Below are 27,301 nucleotides of genomic sequence, written 5' to 3'. Positions count from 1 at the left end.
TCCTGTCAGCAGCCTTGGCACCTGGCCTGACTCCAGGTCTCACTGGGTCCCCAGTGTGGTCCCTGAAAGGTCCGTGAAGACATCAGATCCAGGACAGGGCCAGCCCTTGCGCTGGGTTCCCCAGGGGCCATGGGGACACCTCCGTCAGTGCAGGTGGAGCCAGCACAGGTGCAGCAGGGCCCCAGTGCTCCCATGGGGTGGGCTGTGGGCTTGGAGAGGCTGGGCTGTCTTTACTGAGGCCTGGAACAAGTGTCCACGATGGAGGAGCAGAAGGAATGCCATCAGCAAGGGGCATGCTGGGAGCTGCACTGGGGCGGGGTGGGCCTGGGGCTCCCAGGAACATAGCTCCTTCACATGCCAGGGCTGCCCTGTGGGCGAACTGAGCCCTGGAGCCAGGGAGAGACTGGCTGCACAGGCATAGACCATCCCGTGGGACAGGGGCTGCAGGGCCCCTGCAGGTGTACACTTCCTTACAGGAGGTGGACTGTCCCCGCTGGGTCAGTGCTAGGGAGCGTGTGATGCCCGACACCCTGTAAACAGCTGCCCAGAGTGTGAGGAGGAGCTGGGAGTGCGCCCTGCAGGTGTCATGTATCCAATATGTGCTCATTTGAGAAAAAGTTGGAAAGGCACCCTGGTTTACTGCACAGGTGAACCTCACAGGTGAAGCCTGGAGCCCAGTCCAGGTCTCTGAAGAGGGTGGCAGGGACCTGGGCACTTGGGCCATCTTGTCTGTGCTGTGTTACTAGGGACTTGAACCAGCACTGCAGGTGTCATCAGTCCGGATTTGAACCTGAGGGTGGGGTGTTGGCGGAGAGGTGAGCACCCAGCACAGCCACAGACAAGAGGTGTGTGGGGGTGACCTGTGAATGCAGCTGTTGTATGACAGGGCAGGAAGGTGCCAGGCTGGTGCTGCCCCGTGCCCCAGCAGCACCCACATGGTCTCTCACATCTGTCAGCTTTGAGTGGGAAGATGCGGCACAGTGGAGGGGGCAGCGTGGCCAATCCTTCCAGGACCTAGAAATGACTGAGACCGGCCCCATCCTTACGCTACATGCTAATGAGAGGAGGTGGTAGAAGGGCGGGGACCACAGGGCCGTGAGCATGGCTGGGGTCAGTGGCAGGTGCAGTGGAAGGAGACTAGGTGATAGGATGTGCATCCCTGGTGCCTTGATCGGGGAAGGCAGAGGAGAGGGTGCAGGCGTCCAGGCCTGGGAAAGGTCCATGTGGGTGATCCCTGGCAACGAGGGTTCCGAGTGACTCCTGTGCCCCCCAGAGCAGCTGGCTTTGCCAGCATTTGCTGAGCCCTTGTGGAACTCTGACACAGAAGTGGAGAGGTGGACGGTCAGGAGGAGGTGACACCACGTGCTCAGGGACCCCAGGGAAGGGAAGGGTGCGTGGGAGCCCTGCATTCATCCCACGTCCACTTCCCTTCCCGGTGCCAGGCTTGGGCACCCTGAGTCTGAGTCCAGCTCTGTCATTGCCAACCGTGTGGCTTCGGCGGGTGATTCATCCCAAGTGTCTGGGTGACTTCAACAAGGAGTTCCTCCTGGCCTCTCAGATTTGAGAAGAGCAAATGTGGGTGTTCCAGAAGCTGCCTACGTGGCACCCCTGGGATGTGAGACGTGGCAAGAGTCTCCCCACGGAACAGGGGCTGCTGAGGGGCCCCGCCTTGGCCTGGAGCTGCAGGGGAGAAAGGCTTTTATAAGCCAAGGATGATAGGTGTCAGCCTCCGTCCTGCCCCTCATCTTTCGGGAAAAACCCCTCTGCTCACCTGTTAGGTTTAGACCAAGGAGCTCAAAAAGGACCTAACGTTTCACCCAAGGGAGTGGATTAGCCAGCCAGAGCTCCTATCCAGATGTTCCTGCCACCTGGACACAGAGAGGGCGGCCCCTGCTCCTGCAGGCTGCTGGGAGGTGCGTGGCCCTGGAACAGCACGGCGCTCAGGCCCCTTCTCTGTGCCGCGCAAGCATGGGCTTCCTGGCCAGGCAGCAGAGGCCGTGGGTGCAGCCGAGACCCTTGGCTCCTAGAAGTAGCCACGTTTGAGGAGGGGATTGTTGGGTTTGGCGTTTAGAAATATCAAACCTGGGCCAAATGTTTGTGTATGTAAAATAAGGAGAGGCTGTGGAGGAGATTCCGGGGGCTGTGGCCACCCTGTCCCCTTCTGGGGTGGTCACTGGGGAGCCTTGTATCCCAGAGGTCTGCCAAGCTCATCTGGGAGGGATTCCCTTACTCACCTGGTCAGGTGGATTCCAGAAGGACCAAGGCCTCTGATGCAAACACCCCTGCCCGTTCTGGTCCCGCCAGTTCACACTGTCAGGAGAGAAAGGAGACCACACACGTGAGGGCTCGGTGTGGCTTTCTCGGAGGCCTGGAGCTGGTGCTGAGGCGTCACCCCAACCCCTGTAGCACCTGAGCCAGGCGGGCTCGACCGAATCCCACTCCTCACCAGGTACAGGCTGCGCAGCAAAGGAGCAACTGAGGTACCCGCCCCCTGGGCTGCTCACTCAGCTCCAAACGCCCTCCCAGACGCTGTCTGGAGCCAGGGAAGCCAGGAGAGGCACGGGCGTCAGGGCCTCTGGCTGTCTGCAGGCCTTTCCTGACTGTGGCAGTGGAGCCAGGCGGCGGGTGTAGAAGATGGGCCCAGCAGAGGGAGGGCAGTGCCACCTGGGCCAGGTGCATGGAGGCAGTGCCAGTGCCTTAGGGAGAGCGCTTCCCGGGGCTGCTCTCCACTCATCCTCCCGAGTCCCCGGCTGGCACCTGCGTTCACCTGAGACAACCAGAGAGAAAGGTGTGTGGAGCTCAGGATGCTGAATGGGCCTCAGGCCAGGAAATGAACAGGCTGGCCCCACACACTAGCTTTGTAACCCTCTGGTGCCCCCAGGCCTTCCCTACTGTAGAGCCTGTGCCTGCAGCGTCCCCTGGAGTTTACTGCCCAGTGCCTGAGCGCTGGCAGTCAGGACAAAGGGGGTGGACAACAGACAGGTCACTGAGAAATAGAAGGAGAGGCCTTGGTGCCACTTGGTGCCACCTGCTGCACCAGAGCAGCCCCACAGACACGCAGGGCTGTCCACAGCAAACACTGCCCACCGCTCCTCCGGTCATGGCTACCCTCCACCAACCTGTTCCTCTGTGGAGGAGGGATACAGGGGCGCGTCCAATCCCCAGGACCCCGGCCTGTGGGCCACAGGGCAAGTCTCCATCCCATCACTCAGAAGCAAACCTGGGCATTCCAGCCTGGGCCTCCAGCTGTAGACAGCAGTGTGTGTTCACCCTGGGAGCTCCCTACCTTCAGCTTCTGAGTGCCACTCTCTGGGTGGCTGTCCAGGGACAGCTGCTTCTGACTGCCCACTGTGTCCAGAGAGTCCTGGCCAGCCCAGCAGAGCCAAGTGGTACCATGCAGTACTAATGGCCAGGTAAACACCTGACCTTGTGGGGCTGGGATGGGACTCCCAGAAGCTTTGAAGATGCAGCTGGGTGGGGTAAGGCAGGCAGACGCCCCCGGAAGAAGCCCTGGAGCAGGACTGAAAGTGGCAGGCAGCATGCTGCCTGGGGCAGGTGTCTACCCCAGGGGCCCAGGCCCATGCGTGCCAAGTGCTGTGTGCACACCCTCAGTCCTGCTTTCACAGATCCTGTCAAGGAAGGGCCTTTGCTTTCTGAGCTGGCGGGCAGCAGGGGCACAGGGTAGCCCTTGTGTTTCCTGCAGGGGAGACGCAGTGGCTGCATCTTTGCCTGCAGTAATGGCAGGAGTGGCCACCATGACAGTAGTCACACACTGCTGCCTCTTTCCTGCACCCCAGGCCCGACGTGGTGCCTCAGCCGCCCTGCGCATGTGGATTCTGTCTTCATCCCCACTTTAAAACTGCAGCCCGGAGAGAGGACTGTCCAGTAAGTGAAGGACAGCTGTGGTCCCTGTGCCCGGTCGGGCACCTCTAACCGCCGTCTCCCCCGGCAGGCTTCATCCCGCCACCACTCATCTTCGGGGCTGGCATCGACTCCACCTGCCTCTTCTGGAGCACCTTCTGTGGGGAGCAGGGTGCCTGCGCACTCTACGATAACGTGGTCTACAGGTACCTGTACGTGAGCATTGCCATCGCGCTCAAGTCCGTGGCCTTCATCCTCTACGCCACCACGTGGCAGTGCCTGCGGAAGAACTATAAACGCTACATCAAGAACCACGAGGGCGGGCTGAACACCAGTGAGTTCTTTGCCTCTACTCTGACCCTAGACAATCTGGGGAGGGACCCTATGCCCGCCGGCCAGACACATAGGACCAAGTTTATCTATAACCTGGAAGACCACGAGTGGTGCGAAAACATGGAGTCCGTTTTATAGCGACTGATGGAGAGCTGTGCTCTGTGCCGGAAGCAGAGGGTCATTTCTTAAAAAAAAGATAAAAGGTTAAAAAAAAAAAAAACCACACACACAACCCCCTAGCATCATCTAGCACACTTGTACACACATATACACGCACACACACACCACCTTGGTCCTTTGCTCCAAGCCAGAGCCAGACAGGATTCAGCCAAGGAGCCAACGGGACAGCCAGGCAGGACACCTGGCCGACAGCTGCAAGCGACGGGCATCCCCAGGCTCAGGGCTCGGAGGTCGGATGCTTCTGGAAGCACACGTGTGACACACTCAGTGGCTTGGCCAGCCCTGCCGTGCCCTCCACAGGGGCTGGTGGGGAACCTGTTCCTGCCCGTCTATGGCAATAGGGATCACAGCATAGACCAGCCCCGGCATTCTCCCGGGCCATCCATTGCAGCACCTGCCGCCGGCACTTTCTCACCAGCTCCATTTCCATGCCCTAGCCTGAGGGCCTGAGGAGGTGTGGGGTGGAGGCCAGCACCTTCACCTCCCTTCCCCGGGCCCGAAGAGTGACCTCAGGAAGCCATGGGCCTCGCCGGCTATGACTGACTGACCTCAGAGCTGGCGACACCCGACAGCCCGTCATTTGCTCACATTTGCCAAACATTTGCCCCCTTTTTTTCAGGAAAATACAACATCCAAGCCGTGGCAGGTAGAATCCTCAGATTCTTTTTTAACTCCTGGAGTCCCTCCACAGCTCCTTCAGCCGGGTTATTCTGATGGTTACTTTCACTTTTCTCCTAGTCTCTTTTTTAATGCACCAAAAATACAACTTGATTCAAGGGATGCAAATCCGTAAGGTGTTACTCTCTCATTGTATCCCCCTGCGGATGTTCTGCCCAGAGAAGGGGCGTGTGTCACAAGAGGGACAGGACACTGTCAGGTGGGGAGCAGTGGGCCACCTCTGGCTATGTCCCTGGGACCCTGCCTCACCAGGAGGCAGCACCCCAGGGTGACTGTGTGGGTGCAGGCCTGGAAACAAGAGGGGCAGCCTGCGTGTCTGTGACCAGGAGCAGAGCTCCCCACCCCTGCCCCAGTAGCTCCCACATAGCAGTCACATTTTCAGGGCTGAACTTGAACCAGGAAGCCTTTGAGCAAACCCCGAAAGTGGCTGACTGTCAGCCGCCCAGAGTTGACTCTGCCCGTGTTTGGGGTGAGAACGAGGCAGGATAACCCGCAGAAGGCAACCCTTGGAAGCCTGGCATGGCCATTCCCACAGGGGACAACCCAGGTGAGCAGGCAGGGGCCACGCTGCTGGCCTTGGAAGAGAACTCAAGGGTGGACAGTGTGCTTGCTTCTGTGTCCTACTCGGGCACTCAGCTCACCCACTGGGCGGCTGAGTGCTGGGGTTCTTGGCAGAGGGGGAGGAGCTGGTGGATGCCCCCCCATAGAGCAAGTGTCAGCCAGCACAGCGTCATGCTGCCCCCACCCACTCCTGGGCCTGGGATGCCTCCCACCTGGGTCTGATGGGAGAGTTTGGGGAACAGGAGGTCAGTGCCGCGTGTGCTGCCACCACACCACCCATCCTGGTTCTCCACACTCGGCGGGTGCATGGCCTGTGGCTTTTCTGTGTTAAGGGCCTTTCCTGCTGGGATTTGAGGAGGCAGGGGAGAGGGTGCAGACAACCAAAGCCTGGCTCTCCGGGCAGCGGGCAGGGTGCACAGGCCCCTCCCAAGCTGTGCTGTCACCATGTTAGTTTCTCTCCTGCATCCAGGCCCCTTGCCCCCCAGAGGGGGGACCCCTGGTGACTCGCTAGGACGCTCAGAGAACAGTGCAAGGTTGGGGGTGGGCGGGGCAAGCCAGCGTGTGTGGACCAGAGGTGCCCCTGGGGACAGAGCTGCCTGTCTCCCTCAGGGAGGACCCGAGGTCTTCTGGGCTGCTCAAACTGTGTCCAAGCCCCATTTGAGATCAAAATTGCTATGTAAATGTGTCGTAGTACAGACAGGACAGCCTGCCCCCTCCTGCTCTGCACTCATGAAGGCCCCAAGCCCCCTACCCTGCACCCAGCCAGGAACCTACCATGCACCCATGCAGGATAAGATCCCCACACACAGTAAGATCCCCAAGCCCTTCCAAAGGAATGCTAGGAGCCCAGACAACCCCCAGACACTTGCCGCACAAGGCTCCTGTGTCCTGCAACGACATGCTGACTGGTGACACCATCCATTCCTCCCCACGCGGCGTTCCCCAGGCGAAGCACAGATGCGGAGGTGGGACATAGTACTGTGAGCACCAGTCTGTGGGTTCCTTGACAGGCCACAGGTGCCACAGTGCATGCTTAGCTAGGGGACAGCCAGGCAGGTGGCTCCTCACGGAAATAGGGATTTGCATGGCCTTCCCCCCAGCAGCCAGGAAATAGGGGTTTGCACACTGCCCTCGCTTGACTGTTTCCCTGTGGAGCAGGTCCCAGGCTGGAGGCCTGCAGGTGCCAGGAGGAGCTGCTGGGGCAACTCAGCCAGCCCAGAACACTGGCTCAGCCCAGAGCAGCTGCCATCCTCCCTTCTCTGCCCATCCCCTGCCCCTGCCCACTGCTCTCAAGGGGGTGGCCCTGGCTAGAGGGCAGTATGGGCCCTCCTCCACAGCCCGGCAGCACACACGGTCCATGGCCACCCAGCCCTGCCCCTTGCTCAGTGTGTCTGTGACCTTAGCCACCCAGGACACCTGGTCCTCCTGGCCCAGAGGTCCTGGGTTGCTTGGAATGTCCGTGCAGAATTCAGCCACACTGAGTATGTACAGTTGCAGCTGTGTATATCTTAAGTGTGTGCTTGTTAAGCTGTCCCTCCACTTAGAGCTCTGACCAACTGCCCACGCAAGGCCCCAGGGCTGAGAGTGAAAAGGTGAGACAGACACAGAAGCTCCCAGTGCAGGGAGCCCAACAGGCTGGGCTGGGGCGGCCTGACGGAGGGAGCCCGACAGGGCTGCACCCAGGACGGAGGGCAGCTGCCCACGGCCTGGGCTGGGGCGGCCTGACGGAGGGAGCCCGACAGGGCTGCTCCCAGGGAGGAGGGCAGATGCCCACGGCCTGGGCTGGGGCAGCCTGACGGAGGGAGCCCGACAGGGCTGCTCCCAGGGAGGAGGGCAGATGCCCACGGCCTGGGCTGGGGCGGCCTGACGGAGGGAGCCCGACAGGGCTGCTCCCAGGGAGGAGGGCAGATGCCCACGGCCTGACGGAGGGAGCCTGCCCCTGTGGGAAGGTTCCAGCAGCAGGAGCCGGCATGGCTCAGGAGGGAGGGTGGGCAGGCTGGAAGCTGCAGACTGTGGGGATCAGGTGAGCGGACAGCGAGAACCCTCAAGACAGGCACCAGAGTGAGCTCACAGACTCCCTGCAGCGTAGGAGCACCCCAACACGGCAGGTAGAGGTACCCCTAGACAGCCATGTCACCACAGGGCCTTATAATCACTGCCCATGACTGCTGTCCATCCCAGCAAGGGCTGGAGCCTGAGGCAGTGCTGTGCACACAGGGGGCACGCCCTTGGCCAGGACCTGCTGGCGCCTGGGCCGGGCAGTGCATCCCAAGGACCAGTTCGCATGCTGCATGGGTACTCCCACCACAAGGACCCAGCTCGGCGTCACTCTGCTTCCAGCCAGGCAGCAAGCAGCTGTGTGCCAGGGCTCACAGCCAAGGGTGACATGACTTCCCTTGAGCGGCATGGGGAGCCCAAGAGGTTCTGTGCAGCCAGCAGGGCTGTGCTCCCACCCTGCCAGGCACGGCCCTGGCACTGCAGCCACGTGGGAGAGGCCGTGGCCACCGACCACGGCGCAGATGCGTACACATTCCATGGATTCACTTAAGTCAGCTCGACGTTACCCAGGAGGCAGGGCTTGGCCTCACTGTACTGGAAGGAAACCTGAGAAGCTTCCAGACTGGCCCAAGGTCACGGCATGCACCTGGGGTTCAACCAGGTCTGGGAACCTGAGGTCCTTGTCCAGCCACCACCGAGGCTCCCTCAGGACCAAGGGGCCTTGCCACCTGCAGGGGTGGCCTCTCCTGAAGATTCCAGCCAGGGTTGCACTGCGAGCCTGGGTCAGGGGCTGTGCCCCCTCCCCCAGGGCATGCCTGACCTCCCCCGGATCCCCGGAACCCGTGGAGTGAAGGAGTGAAGTTGGCTTCCTTGAGTGGTCTGCTAGGGGGACGGACACACAGATCCCCAGCCACCAGCACATTCTGAAACACTGCCCGAGGCCTGGGTTGCTGCCCATGACTCCTGCATGGGCCTCCATGGGCCTCTGGCACCCAACACTGCTCAGCTGGGCGTGCGACTGCAGCCACAAGTCCTGGGCCCTGGCTGGCCATGGCACACCCACTTGTCAGCGAACAGTCTGCAGGAGTTTCTGCTTCTACAGCTCACCTCTCCGTCTGACAGAAGTGACTGTGTTCTATACCAGAACCGACGGCACAGTGGAGTCCCTGCCCGAGTTCCCCGCCACCTGCACAGAAGGTGGTGCGCGGCACGGGTCTGGCCTCGGGCGGACAGGCCAGCTGAGCCTGTGGAGCTGCAGAGCCTGCCTTCCATGGTGGGCCATGTGCACCACACCACACCCAAGCCACGGATCGACTGCCTGCAGCCAGGGGGCTGCCTGTCCATCAAAGAGACCTGTGCGGCACGGAGCTCACCCTGGGGACTGGGGTGCCCTGTGCGGGGCTGGCCAGTGGGCCTGGGGGCCAAGGGCCTTCTCCATGAAGCTTCAACACCCACCTGCGAGGTGGGGCCCAGTGTTAGAGGATGGGTGTCCCCTTGCCCAATGGTGGTCACGGAGTCATCTCCAGCTTGGGTGACAGGAGGCGGCCCCTGGGCATCCTGAGCCCTGGACCTGTCCCTGGGATTTAGATGATGGACACACCTGCCCATGCCCTTCAAGAGCACCCTGCAAGGTGCTGGGATGGAGCCCCGACACAGTCTTATGGAGGGCTCAGGCTTCACAGGCTGTGGCCTCCGCTGGGGCCCGGGGCAGGGATGGGATGGGGTGGGAGCTGTAAACCAGCCCTTGGTGCTGTGACGTCCCACTCTGGGCTGTGTGACAGATGCCTGCAGCAGGCAGGGGAAGCACACAAGAACCATCTCTCTCTCCTCTCGGCTCCTCTCCCCCATCCCCACCCCTCTAGGCACCGAGTACCAGGACATGGAGACCCAGAAAGCCCACCCCGAGTCCCGGTCGCCTTCGGAGGATTCCTTTGTGCGAAGCTGAGGGCCGTCCTCTGCCTCTTCCTGCAGACAGCGACGTGTCCCACCCAGTGCAGCACCCCACTGTGCCCCCGCGGGTGCCCAGGGCCAATCCGACTAGCATGGTCCTCTGAGGGCCTGGCAGAGGCCTGTGACGAGGACCAAGGTGGTGACGTGGTCAGGAGCCCTGCCAGTGGCCCTGGGAGTGGGCCTGCCCTGGGCCACTCCACTCATGCCAACCCCGTACACACACCGCCAGCTCCGGGAGTAATGCACTTTAGGAGACCCTGCTTGGGGTCGGCCAGAATCTGCCAGGCTGGGCCTGGCTCTTGGCCGAGGAGAGGATGCGGGTTCCGGGCGGCCACTATGTGTGGCTCGCCCATCTTGTCCGGCTGAGCCGAGCAGACAGGTGGGAAACAAGGTCCGTGTGACCACTGGCAGAAAGTCACATTAAAAGCACTATTTTCATTCTCCCTGTCTCAGGCTGTGACCCTGGCAGAATCCTCTGTCCCCCACCCCCCGTCTGGGGACAGAACGACGCTAATGTGTTGTGTGCATGAAGGCTTTGAGGTGTCTGGACAGCATGGCCTCTGGTGTCAATCAAACCCCCAGCACCTGCTCCTGGTTGCATCTGTCACGGGGGGACACTCATGGCCATGGTCCACACCGTGCTGAGATGCAGGCGGTGGGCCCAGGAAAGCAGGTTCTGGCACAAACACTGTCACTGTCCATGGCTGCCCCCCAAGGGACACTTACTGGGCCCCTGCCTGACATAGAACCTGCCAGCCAGCAGCTTCTCACCTGGAAGGTAAATGAGTGACCATAGGCACCCCTGACTCGGTGGCCCAGTCCCATGCCCTGACTACCACCCCCGTGCCATTTCCCTGGGATTGGCATACCCGGTCCCCTGGATGGAACTGACAGCTGGGAGAGAAGCTGGCCACACCTCTGACTTCACCTCCATACCCTGATTGGCTCCCCAGCTGGATGGGCAGGTCACATTGGTCAGTCCTGACACACACCCCAGCTTGAGCTCTAAGAAGGATCTGACCAGGGCTGATCATTGCTGTTTAGGGTCAGGACCAAGGATGGCTCAGGCGCTGGCTGGTCCCCTGACAGACAGGATTGTAGCCTCCTCATCTAAGCCAGTCCACACCCCCTCTGCCTAGAGCCACTCTCAAGGTTGGCATATTCTCTCTCTCATCTCCTGCTAACCAAGCACCTTAACCACACCGTGTTCCCCATCGGGAGCCTCTTGCACATGCATCCCTTGTGGCCAGCAGCAGAGGTGGCCACCTGGGGACCAGCCCTTGAGACAGTGGTGGTCCTGGTGGCCCCTGTGGGGAGGGGATTCTTCCCCCAACTCTGCAGGGCTGCATGTCATGTCACATGTCACAGGCACCATCACCCCCAACCTCCACCTCAGGAAACACAAGCCCCTAGCCGGGCAGTATGCTGGCTGGTACCTCCGTGCCACCATCCCCTTCCTCCAGCCAGGCATCCTTCACTGCTGACAAGGACATATTGGTGGCATCCTGAGATGCCAGCAGCCAGTGAAGCCCAAGGACCAAGGACCAGTGAGGACAGGGGAGAAAGGGTAAAGCCAAACCCCTCCTTGGCTCATGGACGCCCCACACCTCTCCCTGGGAGGATTTGAAGGCCCAGGCTGACCTGGTGACATCTTGGCCATGGGATGCTCTGCGCCCCCCTAGTGGGGGAGTGCTGAGGAGGGAGTCCCCTCCTCAGCATGGCGGAGCCCATTCCCCATTTCAAATGGATGTGGCCAAGGTCAGTGAAGGGCCTGCACGCAGGAAGCTGGAAAATCACCGGGACTGCAGCACAGGGCTCGGGGGTCCTGCGGCCAGCGTGGGGAGGGGAAGCCATCTCCCAGTTCGTCCAGGCCACAGGACGGGATCGCCCACAGACCCTCCTGCACATGGGACCTGGAGCTCAAGACTGTGGGAATACAATCTCAGAGGAGATTCGAACACCACCCAGCAGTGTGATTCATAAATCTCACATGGCTAACAAAACTCAGTGTCCAGAAATGAGAAAGACTTGGGAGAACCAGGAGGATGTTTCCAGGGTTGTGTGTTTTCCAAAACACCTAAGTGTGAAAATCCTTATGGGTAGACCAGCTGACTGCATTCGCGTGTTCAGGCAATCTAGAACAGCATCCAGGGAGGATCGGCGATGTCCACGGGCTGACTGCCAGCACTCAGGAGGAATCCTGGCATGCGCACAAGGAAACAGCCACAACTCAAGCAGCGGATCCTAACCTGGGCCAGGAGCTATTGCCGGAGCCACCATTGCCATCCCAGCAGCTGTGGGCACTCACCAATGGTGAGTCACATATGTCCACAGCTATTCAAAGTCACAGGTCATCCAGGAAATGGAAATTTCAGAGAAATAGACTGTTTTTGAACTGTCCATTCTTGAAAAGGTCGACAGACCAATCTTCTGTGGATGCTGTTCTGTCCTATCGGCTGGAACGTCGGTTGGTGTCCTCACGATGCCGTCTGTTCAGACCCTAAAACCCTGTGCAGTGTGATGCGGCCATTACATCTCCAACATGGAAAAGACAGGGACAGGTGGGACCCAGGATGGAGGACATTACACTGTGACCCAAGCCATCCTGAGCCACGCTCAGCAGACACCTGTCAGCGGCTCCCCACCATGCTGTGACCTGCACAGTGTATGGCTGTGCACATGGCCCCACCACTTCCCTGCCTCTGAACCCCACGTGTCCCTCAACGCCACGGCTCTCTCCAGATTAGCTCGTCATGATGGAGCTCCTGCCACATTTGTCATGTAATGGCTCCACGCAAGTCTCCCATACTCTGATCATAGACCCCAGCCCTCTGCTGGGCTCCAGAGCTGAGGTTGGCCTGGAGAGGCAGGATATGCACCGGCAGACTGCAGTGTTGGCTCCATCCTCCCCCTACACCCATCTCCCATCAAACAGTCAAGGACCTTCTTCACAGAACTAGAACATATCCTGAAAGTCAGACTGAATCACAAAAGACACAGAATAATCAAAACAATCCTGAACAAGAAATAAAGCTGGAGGCCTCACGATGCTTGAATTAAAAGCATATTGCGAGGCCATTGTAAATAAAACAGCATGATACTAGTACAGAGGACATGCAATGAACGGAACAGAGCAGGGCACCAGGCGTTAATCCACGTGTGCAAACCAACAGGTTGTTGACAAAAGTGCCAAGAGCATACATTGTAGAAAGGACAATCTTTCCAATCAATGATCCCGACAAAACTGGATATGCAAATGTAGAAAAATGAAATGACATCCCTACTTCCTGCCATAAACAAAACCTCAAGACACATCAAATACCTAAAGCTGAAATTTCTAAGAGATAACAAGACATTGGTGTATGTCTTTAGTAACGACCCCAAAAGCGTAGACAAAAGGCAAAGCAGGAATGAAACTCCACCAGCTCAAAGGCCTCTGCGCAGCAGAGAAAACCATCAAAGTTGATGAGATACCCAGTAAAACGGTAAAATGTTTACAAGCTATTTATCAGACCAAAGATTAATATCTGGAATATATCAGGAATGCCAAAGGTCCAACACAAAAACAACTAATCCAATGAAGAAACGCACAGAGGAGGTCACTGTGGTGGCCTCATAGACTAACCTCCTGCCGTGCCTGCATCCCATGTGGGTGCCGGTTCATTTCCTAGCTGCCCACTTCCAATCCAACTCCCACCTATGACCTGGGAAACAAGCCGAGAATGGCTCAAACCTTGGACCCCTGCACCCATGTGGGAGACCTGGAAGAAGTTCCAGGCTCCTGCCTTAGGACCATCCCACCTCCATCCATGATGGACATTCAGGGAATGAACGAACCAGCTGATGGGCCACCTTTGTCTCTCCTCTCTGTACCTCTGTCTCCAAATAAAAATAAATAAAAAGAGAAATGGGCAGAGAACACGAATAGGATGTGGAGAAAAGGGAGTCCCCTGCTCAGTACTGGTGGGGCTGCTGTGGACATGGCCACCACACTGCATGGTCCCCTCCCTACACAGCAGCTGCACAAGCCAGGTGTGGACTCAGGATGGTGCCAACCAGAGGCTGGAGCAGGGTCGCGGGGCCTTGGATGGCAGGTGCCGGAGCCGAGGTAGAGGCATCACACTGTGGTGTCACACGGCAGAGCCCAGCGGCCAAGGCTGACTCGGAGACAGTAGTATTGATCATCTAGGGTGACCAGGACATGGCCCACGAACACATGCATCTATTGATGATAAATCATTAGGATTAGAACCTACAGGAAGCAGGGGCTGCCTGCGGCGCAGCAGGTAAAGCCCCTGTGAGACTGGCATCAGTTGACACCCCTGCTGTTTCATTTCTGATGCAGCTCCCTCTAATGGCCTGGGAGGGCAGTGAGGGTGGCGATGTGACCACATGGCAGGCTGGCACGAAGCTCCTGGCTTGGGTCTGGCCCTGTCCTGGCTGTTGTGGCCATTGAGGCAGTGGACCAGCAGGTGGAAGACTTCTCTTTCTGTTCCTCTCTGTGACACTGACTTTGAAAATAAGTTTTTCCTGAGTGAGATGGCTCAAGACGGCCGACAGTGGGAGACTGATGTGACCAGGGGTCCGGAAAGTTGGGGACAGAAGTTGACAAAAGAGAGGGCGAGAGGAAGAGAGTCGTGGGGGACACTGTGGGAAATCCCTAAGTGTCGCCACGACTAAGACAGATGGCACGCAGCAGTGAAATAGACATGAAAGACTGTGAACTACAACCCGAGAGGGTGAAGGAAGACTCCCCGGGCTGCGGAGACTAGAGAGAAATCCAGTGAGTCGCTAACACAGGGAAGTGCCAGCCCACTGCAGGGGGAGAGGGGCAGCTGGACTCCGGGCACAAAACACGGCAAAGGGTGTCTGAACAGAGGCATATGGGACAGACCTGGAGCTCTGTGGTCTAGCCGGGGAGAGAGCACCATTGCACAGGAAGAGACAGAGGCCGGGTGAACCTGGGAATTGGAATCCTCCCACACTGGGCTGCACCAATCTGAGGGCCACAAGAACTTCATGAAAGGGAGACTTAGTATCTACCTCTAATATCGCCCGGCACCGAGGTGCCCACAGGATCGCGGAGTCGCGGGAGTGATGGAGGGGGAGGGGGAGCAAGCTCTCCCAGCAGCAGAGTCAGCGCCACGGGGAAGAAAAGAATCGGAAGTAGATAGAAGGAACAAGATGCTCACAGTCCTTGATAAGTCCCAGCCAAGACAGTGAACGCTCAGAGCACCCCCTCCTGCTCTTCACACCGCGACTGCCCCACGTACAAGGTCACCTATGGGCTGCAGCCTGGAGACTGCCCAGAGCTAGTCCATGCAGCCCAGGGTCAGTGTGGCTGTAGCCCAGTTCCCTGCCACCCAGTGCCCCTCAGCCCAATTCTCTTGCCTGCTGCCACTTTCCAAGTTCAAAGCTGCCCTGAGCGTGGACTTGGGCAGAGAAAATCTGTAAGCAGCAAGGCCCTCCCCACACAAGGGAGACGAGCCGCCACACTTGCCCCTTGCTAAGGGCAGTCACAACCCACAGACGTCACACACCTCCTTGACTCCAGACACTGAACGGAAGCGGCACAGAGCCCTACACCCTCCCCAAAAGGGCACCCGGCATCCACAGACAGAGGCAAGGCGACAGGGCCGGCAGGCTGGAAGCCAGGACGGAAGCAGCTTCCGTCTCGAAGTCCACTGCTATCCGGGGCACCAAGGAGATACCCCAGCAGTTGCACTGGGGGCACATGCGATGGAGCCGCCAGTGCTGCACACAGGTGTCCAGAGTGCAGAGCCTGGCTGGACAAGCTGCCTAGGATGGGCAGACGGCACAGCGTGGCCCTGATCCAGCGTCCCTCAGAAGACATGTCAGTGTTGACAACATGTCAGTGTGGTCAACACGGAGACAGTGCAGTGGCCTAGCGGTAAAGCCACTACCTGTGACATGGACATCCCATACAGGCGCCAGTTCCTGCCCCTGCTGCTGCGCCTGCCCTCCAGCTCCTGCTTATGGCGTGGCAGGGCAGCAGAGGACAACCCAAGAGCTGGGGCGCCTGAACCCACGTGGGAGACTTGGAAGTGGCTCTTAGCTTCTGCCTGGGTCAGGCCTTTGGGGCCATCGGGGCAGCAAACCAGCAGGTGGAAAATCTCTGTGTCTCTAACTCTGCCTTTCAAATAAGTCTTTTTAAAAACATGCTAAGCATGTCCAGTCCCAGCTCAGCCCAGCAGCTCTCAGCAGGAGTGGGGAAGTCCCTTCTGGGTCCAGAATGGTTCTAGCAGGGAAGGGACAGAGCTGGCGGTGCCCACGGAAGTTGGGGGAATCGCTGTTGGCTCCTTGGGGAGGAGGGAGGATGGCTCTGTGAACCGTGCTTTCTCTCCGGCTTCTCCCACACCTGCTTCCACCCGTCACTGCACATCCCAGGGCCCCCCACTGGGTCATGCACTGGGGCCAGCATTCAGGTTAGGCAGCCACCTGCAATGCCAGGCGACCAGACCACTCCATTTATGATCCAGTCCCCCGCTAACGCACCGGGGAGGCAGCTGAAGATGGCCCAAGTGTTTCAGTCCCAGCCACGCACGTAGGAGGCTCAGATGAGGCTCCTGGTGCTGGCCTGGGGCAACCACTTGGAGAGTGATCTCCCCGTGTAGCTGTGCCTTTCAAATACATTATTTTTTTAAGTTTGAGAGGAAGTATTCATCAGTTTGCCAGTATTTAGTTGGCTCAAGAGTGACCACTGGACACAGCCAGGGTTGTTCTCATCCCCAAAGGCATTCCCACGCTCCATCTGCCACCTGCAGGGACAGGTGAGCAAGGTGAGGGGTGGGGCGAACGCCTCGCCTGGAGCCTGCTCAGCTCCCACCGGCACTGTCTTCACACACATGGACACGGACTTGCCTGGGCTGGCTTGGGAGTTGGAGCTGAGCCATGTGGAGGCACAGGAAAGAAACCATCCCAGCCCCACCCACGAGGCGGCTCCCACACCTTGCCCAGCAAGGGGGCTCCAGGGGGGCATCAGATCCCAGCAAGCAGTTTTGCAGTCAAGTCTGATGTACGTCGGTGACATCAGCATGGAGGGACAGCGGCAGCCTCGCTGAGGCCCCAGGAGAGCCCATAAGAGGGTTTCCATGGTGAGACTTGGGCAGAAGCCTCCCATCCAGCTGCCCTGGATATCAAGTCCTCTCGCATGACCAGAAAGTGTTGCCATTAAGGCCAGGACAGGGGTTTGTGGGGTGGCAAACTGTGGCCTCCTTTGCCATCTCTCCCACTCCCCAGGCCAGCAAGACACCAACCTCCCCCTCCAGGGCTGCCTCCTGGACCTAGCAGGGCCGCTCCTGCCATGGAGAAAGACCCGTTCCCGTAGCTCCCTGATGGCCGAAAGGCGATGCTGGGAGCCAAGGCCGTGGGCCTCTGCAGTGGCTGGGGTGGCACCAGGTGAGTCTGGGAGAACCCAGCCTGGGGTGCACTCTGCTATGCCCTCAAGGGATGTGGTGGGCAGGGGTGAGAAACCCAGCAATGACCCTGCCCAAGTCACCAGGTCACCAGTCAGGTCCTGGGTCCCTGGACGGAGCCACGGCAGGGAACTAAGGCTGCTCTCCCCTTCCCTGCCCTCACCCTCAGCACCGGCATCCGCTTTCTTCACTGGAACTTGGACAGGAGGCGACAGGGCAGCTGCTGGTCACAAGATCACAAGGCTGGTGTTGGGGACACAGCACTGTCCTCATCTTCAAGCCTGCCTCCCACAAAGAGGGTGCAGCTCACTGTGGGGGTGCATGCATTATATCTGGCATTACTGTGGTAATTCTATTAAGCACACTAAGAAACAATATTATTCAGAATAAGGGGAAAGAAATATGTTATTTCTTATGAACAATCCAATATAAAGGCAAACAGCCCTGTCCAGGTAGCTTGCACCCGGCCTCAGTTCTCCAGCCTCCCCTTGGCCTGTGTCCAAGGTCACCATCTGCAGCACACTGCTGGGCGCGTCCTGCCGAGCCCATCCTGACATGGCCCTGACCACCTCCCCTCTTCACTCCAGTGGCTCTGAACGGCTCTTTCTCTTCGTGCCACCCGTGGATGGCCAGAGCGTCTGAGGCCGAACTTGTTCTCCCAGTGGCCCTCGTCTGTGTGGCCACCTGTTGCTCTCCTGAATTCTTTCAGCGTCACTCAGAAAACCGCTGGCAGAAAGCGCACCTGCCACAGTATTTACTTCAGTGGGTTTTCCCACACTGAGCACACCCGTGAGATCTGCACCTGCCTCGTCCCAAACTTAAGCCTGAAATGGAGTGTGCTCCTATCCTTTCCCAAGTGTCTTTCTTCCCTCATCTGGATTAAGGTCAAGAGCAGGCCGGGTGACACACTGCAGCCCAGTCAGGCAGGAAGGGCCTCTGTCTCCAGGAAACAGTCCCCTCTCCCATCCCCAGCACAGGGGTGCTGGCTGCCACCCTCCAGCCCTCCAGCAAGGAGCCTCTGTTGGGGGCCTAACCCACTTCCCACTCCAGCCAGGGGACAGACACCTGTCCTTACTGCTCACCTCTGTCCTGCTGAGGTCTGAAGGTGCATGTCCCCTGATTCACAAGCCAAGATCCGTCTCTGAGACAAGGGGTATGGCAGGAGCACAGGACCAAGGGCCCACAGAGGCCCAAGCACTGTCCCACCCTCCCAACTGTGCAAGAGGCTCCATGAGGAGGCAGCACCTGGGAGCCATCCCAGACAAGGAACCTGCATGCACCGTGAACTTGAACCCCCCTGAATACCTGACATCCTGCAGCTTCCCAGCTCGTGTGGCTTCCTCTCCCTCAGGCTGAGCCCTGCCTCCCTGGTGAAAGCCTAGAACCCTTCCTCACCCTGAGCTCCCTACTGCTTCCCAGAGGAGCCGACACCTGCACCAGCGGCGCCAGCGGCACCAGCAGAGACCTGAAGTGGCAAGACAGAGCAGGTGCTCTGAGCCCTGGCTTCCTTCACCCCAATCAGTAGCAATGCCTCCTGTTTGACTCCTCTCAGGACAAGCCTGCATTTATTTTCATAACCCAACAGGCAGTGCCCGTTCCTCCCCTGCTGCCCAGCACGTCCTCCCCCTCTGCCCCCGAAACACACACACACAGCCTGCCTGAGCCCAACCTACAAAGCAGACAGCATGACGCCCACCTCCTGCCGTCTGCTCTGCTTCCATCTCTGCCCCATGTACCCCTACCTATCTCCACCCAAAACACTCCATCAAGTCACTGCTGTCCCCTGCCTCTCCTCACACCACAACTTCCCCCTCTCCAACATGACACACATGCCTGTCAAGCTGTTACAGTATTGCTGAGGTCCACCCCACCCGCTCCAGGGACCAATGTGCCATGTAATCAACACTCCAGCCACCTGGTCATCACACACAGCTAAACGGAGGGCTGACAGGCCCAACACCTAAGAGCCGCTCTGTAGGAAGACATGGGTGCAGGGTGGGTGGTCCACCACCATGACTGATGGAACAGGAGCTCACCCTGTGCACCTGCCGTCCTGAACCTCTGCTCTTGGCCCTCTGCCAGTGCTAATGAGGTGCCAGGAACCCGTCATTTCCCCATGACCCAGGCTGGAGACAGCATCGGGAAGAGCCTGGGGACCCAGGACAGGGTGGGGGCAAGCAGCAAGTTGAAAAGGTGGGTTTCATTAGAACACGTTGCCTCCATCTCCCAGGTGATACACATCCAGGATGCTGCATCCCACAGAGCCGGTCCCCCACCTTCCAGCCAGTGAAAGGGCTGTGGGGCCATACGAGAGCTCCCCGGGCATTCACGAGGGCTGTTTGCACAGGATGTAGCTACAGCACAAACGGGGTGTTGGGAGGGCCTTGGCCCATGGGCACCCTGCTGGCCAGACTGGACACTCAGAGAGTGAGACGCTTGCCAACAGCCATGATAGGGCTCTGCCCTGAGCCCCCACCTACTCGGCCCCAGCAAATGAAGGATGTGCCTGGGTGGAAGGTGGGGCCGCTGGGACCTGTCTCCTGGGCTCTCGTTAGTGCTCAGTGTCTTGCTGCTGTGGACAGTTGAGAAATTTGTCTGTGTGCCATGTCTGACTCACCAGAGGTTAGGGCCTGCATGCAAGGCTTGATGGTTTCCCTGCAGGACTGGCGGCCAAGGAGGAGCGGATTGTCGGGTTGGGCTCTACCATGGAGCATGGAGGGAGGAAGGAGCCGGTTCAGGCCCCTGCAGGGCTGCGGCTCCGAGACACGGCACCTGAGGAAGTGGTGACCCAGCCACGATCCCATTCATACAAAATGTCCAGAATGGGCAAATCTGTGCAAATGAAGAGCACAGGAGTGAAGGTCAGGGGTGAGGGTCCGGGGCAGGATGGGGAGGGGTCAGGGGTGAGGGTCCGGGGCAGGATGGGGAGGGGACAGGGGTGAGGGTCCGGGGCAGGATGGGGAGGTCCCAGGGTGAGGGTCCGGGGCAGGATGGGGAGGGGTCGGGGGATTAGGATTTCTTTCTGAAATAACAGAAACATCTTCCAGTTGAATTTGGTGACAGTATTTTGAATTGCCAGTCATAACTGGGAACCAGCTAGGGGTGAGTTGTACACTTTTCATGGAAGAATTGTATGATACATGGATTAGCATCTCTTTTAACAATGATAGGTCAGGGGATAGTATTGTGGTGTAGCATGTTAAGTTGCCACCTGTAGTGCCAACATCCCAAAAGGGCACCAGCTCAAGTCCTACGTGTTCAACTTCCAACCAAAATCCCTGCTGATGTGCCTGGGAAAGCATCAGAGTGTGGCCTCAGTGTCCAGGGGCCTGCCACCCGTGTGGGAACCCTGGCCAAACCCCAGCTGTAGAGACCATGTGGGTGTGAACCAGAGGATCACGTGGAGGGAACCGTGACTTTCCTCTCTCTGTAATCTCCTTTTCAAATACAAGTAAGTCTTAAACACACACACAGTCTAGAACCCACGAGGGCTTATTTACAAGGCTGAGAGCCACATGTGCACACACAGGCACCACAGGGAAGAGCCAGAGGCCTAGCCCCCCGGGCGGAGAGAGGTGGCAGTTTCCCTTGGGTGTCACTGCAGGAGACCACTGAGGACGCACTCAGGGCTCACCTGCCCGTTGAGGGCAGCCCTTGCTCTTGCCAGCTCCACGTGCAGATTCCAGGGCCTCCCTGAGGGAGTTCTCCACCCCTCTGATAGCCGGAATGCTGCTATGGATGACAATGGGTGCAGAAGAGCCAAGTCCCCAAACAGGCTCCAAACACCAACAGTGAGGGAGTGTGTGTGCTTTCCAGACCAAAGTTCTTGATGAGCAAGACAGAATACAGCTTACTGTGCCATCCATAAGCTCCCCAGGGCTCTGCTGGGCACCCCAGGGTGATCCTGGCCAGCCACGGGACCCACTCCCTTCTTCCCAGACACGCAGCCCTAGGTCCCTGGATGGAGCCGTGGGAGGGAAGGGGCCTGCAGGCTGAGCCCATCCCAGTCGCAGTGATGGGGAGTGAGGGAAGGGGAAGGAGAAACCCCCAGGACACAGAGCTCCCCACCTCCCCACGACCAGGAAGCTTACACGTGCATCGCAGGCAGGATGCCTCCTGTCCAAGGTGGGCGTGAAAGCCCCGTTCCCTTCTGCCAGCCACAAAGCAGCAACGAGCACCACAGCCCATCCCGGAGCTCCCTGTCTGCCTCCTCCTCCAACCCCACTCCTGTGTTGGCAAAGTCGGCCAAAGCCGCCCTGGACCCTCAGTCCTAGGAAATCCGGGTGCTGCATGCCAGTTGCCATGGCAACACAACATCTGCCCCCTCCTGCTCTACTCCAGCGGTCGCTGGGCTTAGCATCACCTGGTTGCTGCCACACATGAGCTCTGCCCGCCGGGGTTCACACCTCGCTTTTCTGCGGCAGATATGCTGGGTCCCCCAGACCAGACCATGTCGCAAGGGATCCCAGAGCTCTATCCATCTTTGGGCATACACTGTGTAGGTGCCAACTTCAAATCCAATGCCAACCAGCCTAATTGATAAACATGTTTTATCAAAATTCCCATGAGCCATTTAAATCCTATATGAATGCCACTCGCATCTCCCTTACTTTCTCGCTTTGTTAACGCTGCCAGCTTAGTGTCTCATGGGTTCTCTCTCCGCCAAGTATTTGTGAAATTGAGCAAGGCGGCACACACATACCCAGGTTGCTTTGCCTACTAGTTCTTCCTGCCCCTCCAGCAGGAAACTTCATTCTCACTCCTCCACCATTTGCCTCCCTGTCTGGATGGTCAGCGATCCTCAGGGGCTCTCCGGGAAACCAAGAGCAGGCGTGTAGCAGTGAGACCACACCTCGGACAGCTGTCTCCCATCCCCGTGAGCAGCCCGAGACTGCCCAGGCTCGGCCCGAGGCCCCTGTCCTGGCAGCACTGTGCTCGTGGGAGACCTTGTTCTGCCCTTGCCAGCTTCCTCCTGCCCCAGCTGGGCAAGCAGCCTAGGCTTCCAGACCCTCAGTTTTCTGATCCGCAAGTTAGCAATGGGAAGCCACTCTTGGAAAGTGCATGGTGGGGCTGAATCGCCTGATGGAGGAAATGCCATGCCCCGCACAGATGCCCAGGCACAGCAGCAGCCAGGACTAGCTCAGAATTGATGCTGTTGGTTCTGAAGCCTAGACCAAGGTTCCATTTTCCACAAGAACACTACTTTGCTTCGATCATCTTGCTTCCCGAGGCTGAGGCGGGGCTGGGGGTGGGGAGGCAGAGCCAGGACTGGGTTGGGTGAGCGAGGTGCCTGGAAGAACTCACCCTCAGGGTTGGACAGGTGCCCACTTTCTGCATATAAACGAGCTGTTGACTGCTGGGGCCACTTGGGCCAAGCCGCCAGCCTGCAGCCCACAGCTACCATTCTCCACTTGGCAGGTTGTCCCCATTGCTTCTGGCAACAGTTCCCGTACTGCCCAGAGAAGTCACTGCCACAAGCGCTTTCATTCTGAACATCATTAAATCAAATCGAGACAGACACCGTGGCTCCCAAGAGACTTGGAGGATCGCCATAGCCAGCCCTTTCCCAAACAACATTAGCTATTACCACCATTATCTTATGGAAACTTCTAGAAGCCATTGCACATTCCCTGCTTTCTTTAACCATGCTTTTATAGTGAAATAACTGAGTTTCCCTCACAGCCCACAGTAGTCAGGGCCCTGATGATGTGGTCCAGCGGCTGCCCACGATCCCCACGGGGACCCCCTGCTCACCCCTGTACTCACACTCCCTCCTGTCTCAGCCCTTCCGGTAGCCACTGGTCAGGAAAGCCTCACGGACACAGTCACAGAGCAGCACCCTGGGTTGTCCTCTGCTAGTGTAGTTCTCTAAGGCTGCACCCAGGACCTCGAGTCTCTCAATGGTCTCTGCATTTTCCTGCCGAATCACCCATCCCGGAGTCGAACTGAGACTCCATAAGACGACACTGGGGCTGTTTCAGCGCTGTATGACGATGAACAGAGCCGCTATGACAACACAGGAGTACTGTGCGGAGAATGTGTCGAAGACACAGAAAGGCAGCCTGTGTTTGTGATTTTTAAGCCTCAAGATGCCAGTACTCTCCAAAGTGAATCACAGATCAGACATGAGCTTTGGGACACAAGTCCTGTCAGAACCCCAGCAACCTTCCTGCTGGGGCCGTGCGGTGGGTGTGGAAGACACAAAGGTGTGAAGAGAACTGTTCCATTGCAGGCAGGGCCGCAAGGAACTTCCCGCTGCATGGCAGGGCCCAGCGGTGTCTCTACAACCACCTGAATGCAGCTCCACCTCCCCTTGCAGGGACACCGAACAACCCGCTGAGATTTCTGTAATCTATTTAGCCATTGTCTGCCTCTGTGGAGCTGGTCTTTACTATCAATGTGAGCCTGGAAATTGAAGTTGCTGATAACGTCTTAGCAAAAGGGCCTTTTACAATCTGTGCTGTCCCTGTCTCTGTCCCTGCCTCTGCTGCCGCATTGACCATCCTTGACCTTTAGGACCCTCCTCCTGTGATCCATTTCCTCCCCTAACTAATTGAAGATGAAGCTGTAGAATGAAGATTGTAGTAGGAATGTGTTATTGATTGATATGCACGTCTATTGAGAACTTCCTGACCACAGGGTCAGGATGGATAACATCCTGCTTTAAGGAGAAACAAACAGCAGAATTATCCTTGCAAACACCCACTTGACCATGATGTAACAAGTTTGAGCCAGAGTTTGACTTCTTCTGTATAAATAAAGCGGACAGTTTTCCAGCATGGTCCATTATGATCATGGGATTGTAGTGGTCAGTCTATATTCTCTGCACCTATCCCATGCACCCTTGTCGAGTTCCAAACTCGGCTGGAGCTGGACTCCGGCACTTTTCTATAAAAATAGAGAAGGTCACCTTAAAATTCTTGTGGGATCTCAAGGGACCCAAAATAGCCAGGGTAATCTTGACAGAGAATAGCACGAACGTGCTACATGCCTTATCAGATGCCTTCCACCATCGTGGAGCCTCAGAGGCCTGCTGGGAACAGGACTTCCCGAAGACTGTGGTGCAAGCCCATTTTTGCTAGCCCATTTTGCTAGCTACAACCAAGGTCCCCAGGACCCAGGGAGCATACGGTGCTGCTTGACATTGAAGGTGCTCATGCCCAGGGAGAAACAAAATTCAAGTTGGGCAAGAGGTGTGCCTACATGTACAGAGAAAGAACAACAGTCTCCTGGCAGCAAAGCCAACAAAGCCAGAGCCATCTGGGCAAAGGGAACGCATGCAAACAGTGGCATGGTTCATGCCAAGCCCCGAAGTAGCCCACCTGTGAAGGCCACTGGACACAGAATCCAAATGAAGCCGTACCCCTCACAAATGGTTCCGATTCCTGTTCACACACAGCCCAGGAAGCAGCAGATGGCTACACACCGAGCTCTGTCCCCCACGTTCACTTGGGAGACCGGGGCTTGGTGGTCAGCTTCCAGCTTCGGCCGAATCTGGTAGAGCCCGTTGTGGCCACATGGGGGCTCTCTCTGGCCCTTGCCACCTCACTCTTTCTGCTTCTCAAATGACTTTTAAAAAGCAAAACACATGAACCCGACAGCGTGGCCTAGCAGCTAAAGTCCTCGCCTTGAATGCACTGGGATCCCATATGGGTGCCAGTTCTAATCCCGGCAGCTCCACTTCCCATCCAGCTCCCTGCTTGTGGCCTGGGAAAGCAGTCGAGGACGGCCCAAAGCTTTGGGACCCTGTACCTGTGTGGGAGACCTGGAAGGGGCTCCTGGTTCCCGGCTTTGGATTGGCACAGCACCGGCCGTTGCACTCACTTGGGGAGTGAATCATCGGACGGAAGATCTTCTCTGTCTCTCCTCCTCTCTGTATATCTAACTTTGTAATAAAATAAATCTTAAAAAAAAGTAAGGATTGTTTCTCCTACTTTCACAAAGCTTACATGGGAATTTGACAGGGTTGCTTTGAGTGCATGGATCTCGTTGGGTTGTACGAACACTTAAACAGTATTCAATCTTCCAGCCCATGGCCATGAGACACTTCTCTATTTGTACTTGTTCGTTTCTTGCTCAGTGATTTATAACCTTTTGTACACAAATCTTTCACTCCTTTGGTTAAATTTACACTTAACTCATGCTTTGGGTTGTTGTTCATATAAATGAGTTTTTTCCCCCTAATTTCTTTTGTAAATAATTTGTTACTAAACAAGCACTCCTGGTTTCGTATGTTCATTTTTATCCTAGAATTTCACCGAGCTCAGGAATCAGATGGTCTGGCAGCTTTTTTTTGGTGGGGTTTTGGGGTTTTTTTATGTGCAAGGTCATGGTGTCAGCAAGCAGACACTATTTCTTCTGCCTTTCCTTGCCTTCCCTTGGATCTTGGAGGGGTCTTCACACCTCTCCAGCGAGCGTGATGTTAGCTATGCGCTTATGCCTTACTCTGCCTTCGTTAAATCAGGGTACAGGCTCTCTAAGGCTCACCTGTTGAGATTTTTAATTATGAAAAAGTCTATTAAATTTTGTCAAATCCTTCTACAAACGTACATCTGTCGAGATGGTCACACGGCTTTTGTCCTTTACTCTGTTAATGTGATATGTCACATTCGTTGACCTATGCGTACTGACCCAGTCTCGCACCCAAGGATAATCCCACCTGATCATGGAAGGTTATTCTTTGAGCATGTCATGGAGTTGAGTTTGTGTTTCCTTAGGGATCTTGTTAGGTATGCATCAAGGATATCAGCACGATATTTTCTTTTCTCTTAGTGTCCTGTTCTAGCTTTGATGTGTTAACCTTGTAAAAATGAGTTTGGGGAGATTACATCTACTTAATTTTTTAAAAACACTGTGAGGATTAGTATTGGTTTTTATTTAAAAGTTTTATAAAATTGAGTTGTGAAGCCTTGTAGTGCTAGAATTGTGTTTGCTGGGAAACAACTTCTACACGTTTTTTGAGGGGCTGAGAGGTGTGTGTTGGGGACAGGAAGGGGGTGGTGGTAGCCATGCCCTCACCCAGCCACATCTCAGATGCCTGGGAGCCAGGAACTCAACCCAGGTCTCCCTCGTGGGTGCAGGGACCCAACTACGGGACTCACTCCAGGTCTCCCTCGTGGGTGCAGGGACCCAACTATGGGACTAACAGGAACTTCAATGATTGAGTCTCCTTACTCACCACAGAACCCCCACAAGAGGCGCAGTTCTAAGGCTCATGGAAACACAAAACTACATTTGCATACATTTCAAAACAGTTTTCCACTAAAGCTGTTTTAAATCCCATTTACCATAAGCTTTTTTATTTTTGATAATTATTACTTAGAGGGCTGCACTCCCATGTTGGCCTCTAATTAGAGTCAGGAGGAAGGTAACAGAAATGTTTGTGTGTTTGTTTTTCTCCTGTATCCGCAGGAGGGGTAAGGCAGGGGTTGCTCCTTGTTGTCAAACTACATTGGTGCCTGGGGATGGGGGGGCAGTCATTTGACAGCACCTTAGAGACCCTGAGATGTGGGGGGATGTTCTGAGGAAATTACTTGAGTAGTTTTTATAGCTCTGAGAAATTGTAGATTTCATTACAGTAGGACTGAGAAAATCTTTCCACAGGGCTGCTGGCTGACCAGGGTCACCTCAGTGCATCCAGACCCAGACACCTGCTGAGAGCTTGGCCAGGAGAGTGGTCCAACCTGTGCTGCTTCCCATGAGGCAGGTGACATCCTTGCTGGCCTCGGTGAGCTGGCCGGCATGTCCTCTGTGTGCACCTGGACATGCTCTGTACCGCACAGCAGCTGAGGAGGCCCAGTCCCGACACACACACTCCAAGGTTGGGCCACATAGCTCGTGGTTTTCCCTAAGGACAGGGTTTGAGTCCGGTGGTCTAGCTGTGGAGTCCCCCAGGAAACCTTGGATGTGAAGCCCTTAGACTTGACTCCTATGTATGCCAGCTAATGCACAGTCCATTTCCTACACGAGCCAACTCAGGTACCAGTGGATGCAGTTGTCTGGCCAGCTCCACCAGCCCTGCCCGGCCCAGCCCTGCCCGGCCCAGCCCCTGCTCTTACGCACACCAGAGTGCTGTGGCCTAGGCAGGGTGACCCTGCAAACCCCCTGCCAGGCCTGCCCCTATCCCTGGTCTTCATGCATGCCAGCAGGTGCTGTGGTCTAGCTCTGACCAACCCACCACCAGCCCCAGATCTCATAAGCAGATGCTATGACATGGGCCAACACAGCCCACACTGTCCTGGCTCACGCACGTGCCAGTGGTCACTGCAGCCTGGCCCAGCACAGCCCACATGCATGCTGAGGGG

General features: G+C 57.1%; 1 protein-coding gene across 2 annotated transcripts in view; it reads left to right on the top strand.

Annotated features, from left to right (window-relative positions):
* The window catches only part of SLCO3A1 (solute carrier organic anion transporter family member 3A1), a 115,131-nt gene extending 105,123 nt beyond the window's left edge, over positions 1-10,008 (top strand). The window contains exons 10-11 of one of the 2 annotated variants that reach the window (XM_058666601.1): positions 3,953-4,195; positions 9,474-10,008. In XM_058666601.1, the coding sequence (XP_058522584.1) occupies positions 3,953-4,195; positions 9,474-9,556 (326 nt within the window). In that variant the 3' untranslated portion in view covers positions 9,557-10,008. Of the gene's footprint in view, positions 1-3,952; positions 4,622-9,473 lie in introns of those variants that run through there. The other variant, XM_058666600.1, reaches the window with a different exon arrangement.
* Positions 10,009-27,301: the final 17,293 nt, after the last annotated feature.

Source organism: Ochotona princeps, chromosome 6, assembly GCF_030435755.1.
Source record: "Ochotona princeps isolate mOchPri1 chromosome 6, mOchPri1.hap1, whole genome shotgun sequence".
NCBI classification, from domain to species: domain Eukaryota; kingdom Metazoa; phylum Chordata; class Mammalia; order Lagomorpha; family Ochotonidae; genus Ochotona; species Ochotona princeps.
Note: the sequence above shows the minus strand (reverse complement) of the source record. Positions and strands in the feature narration are given on the sequence as shown.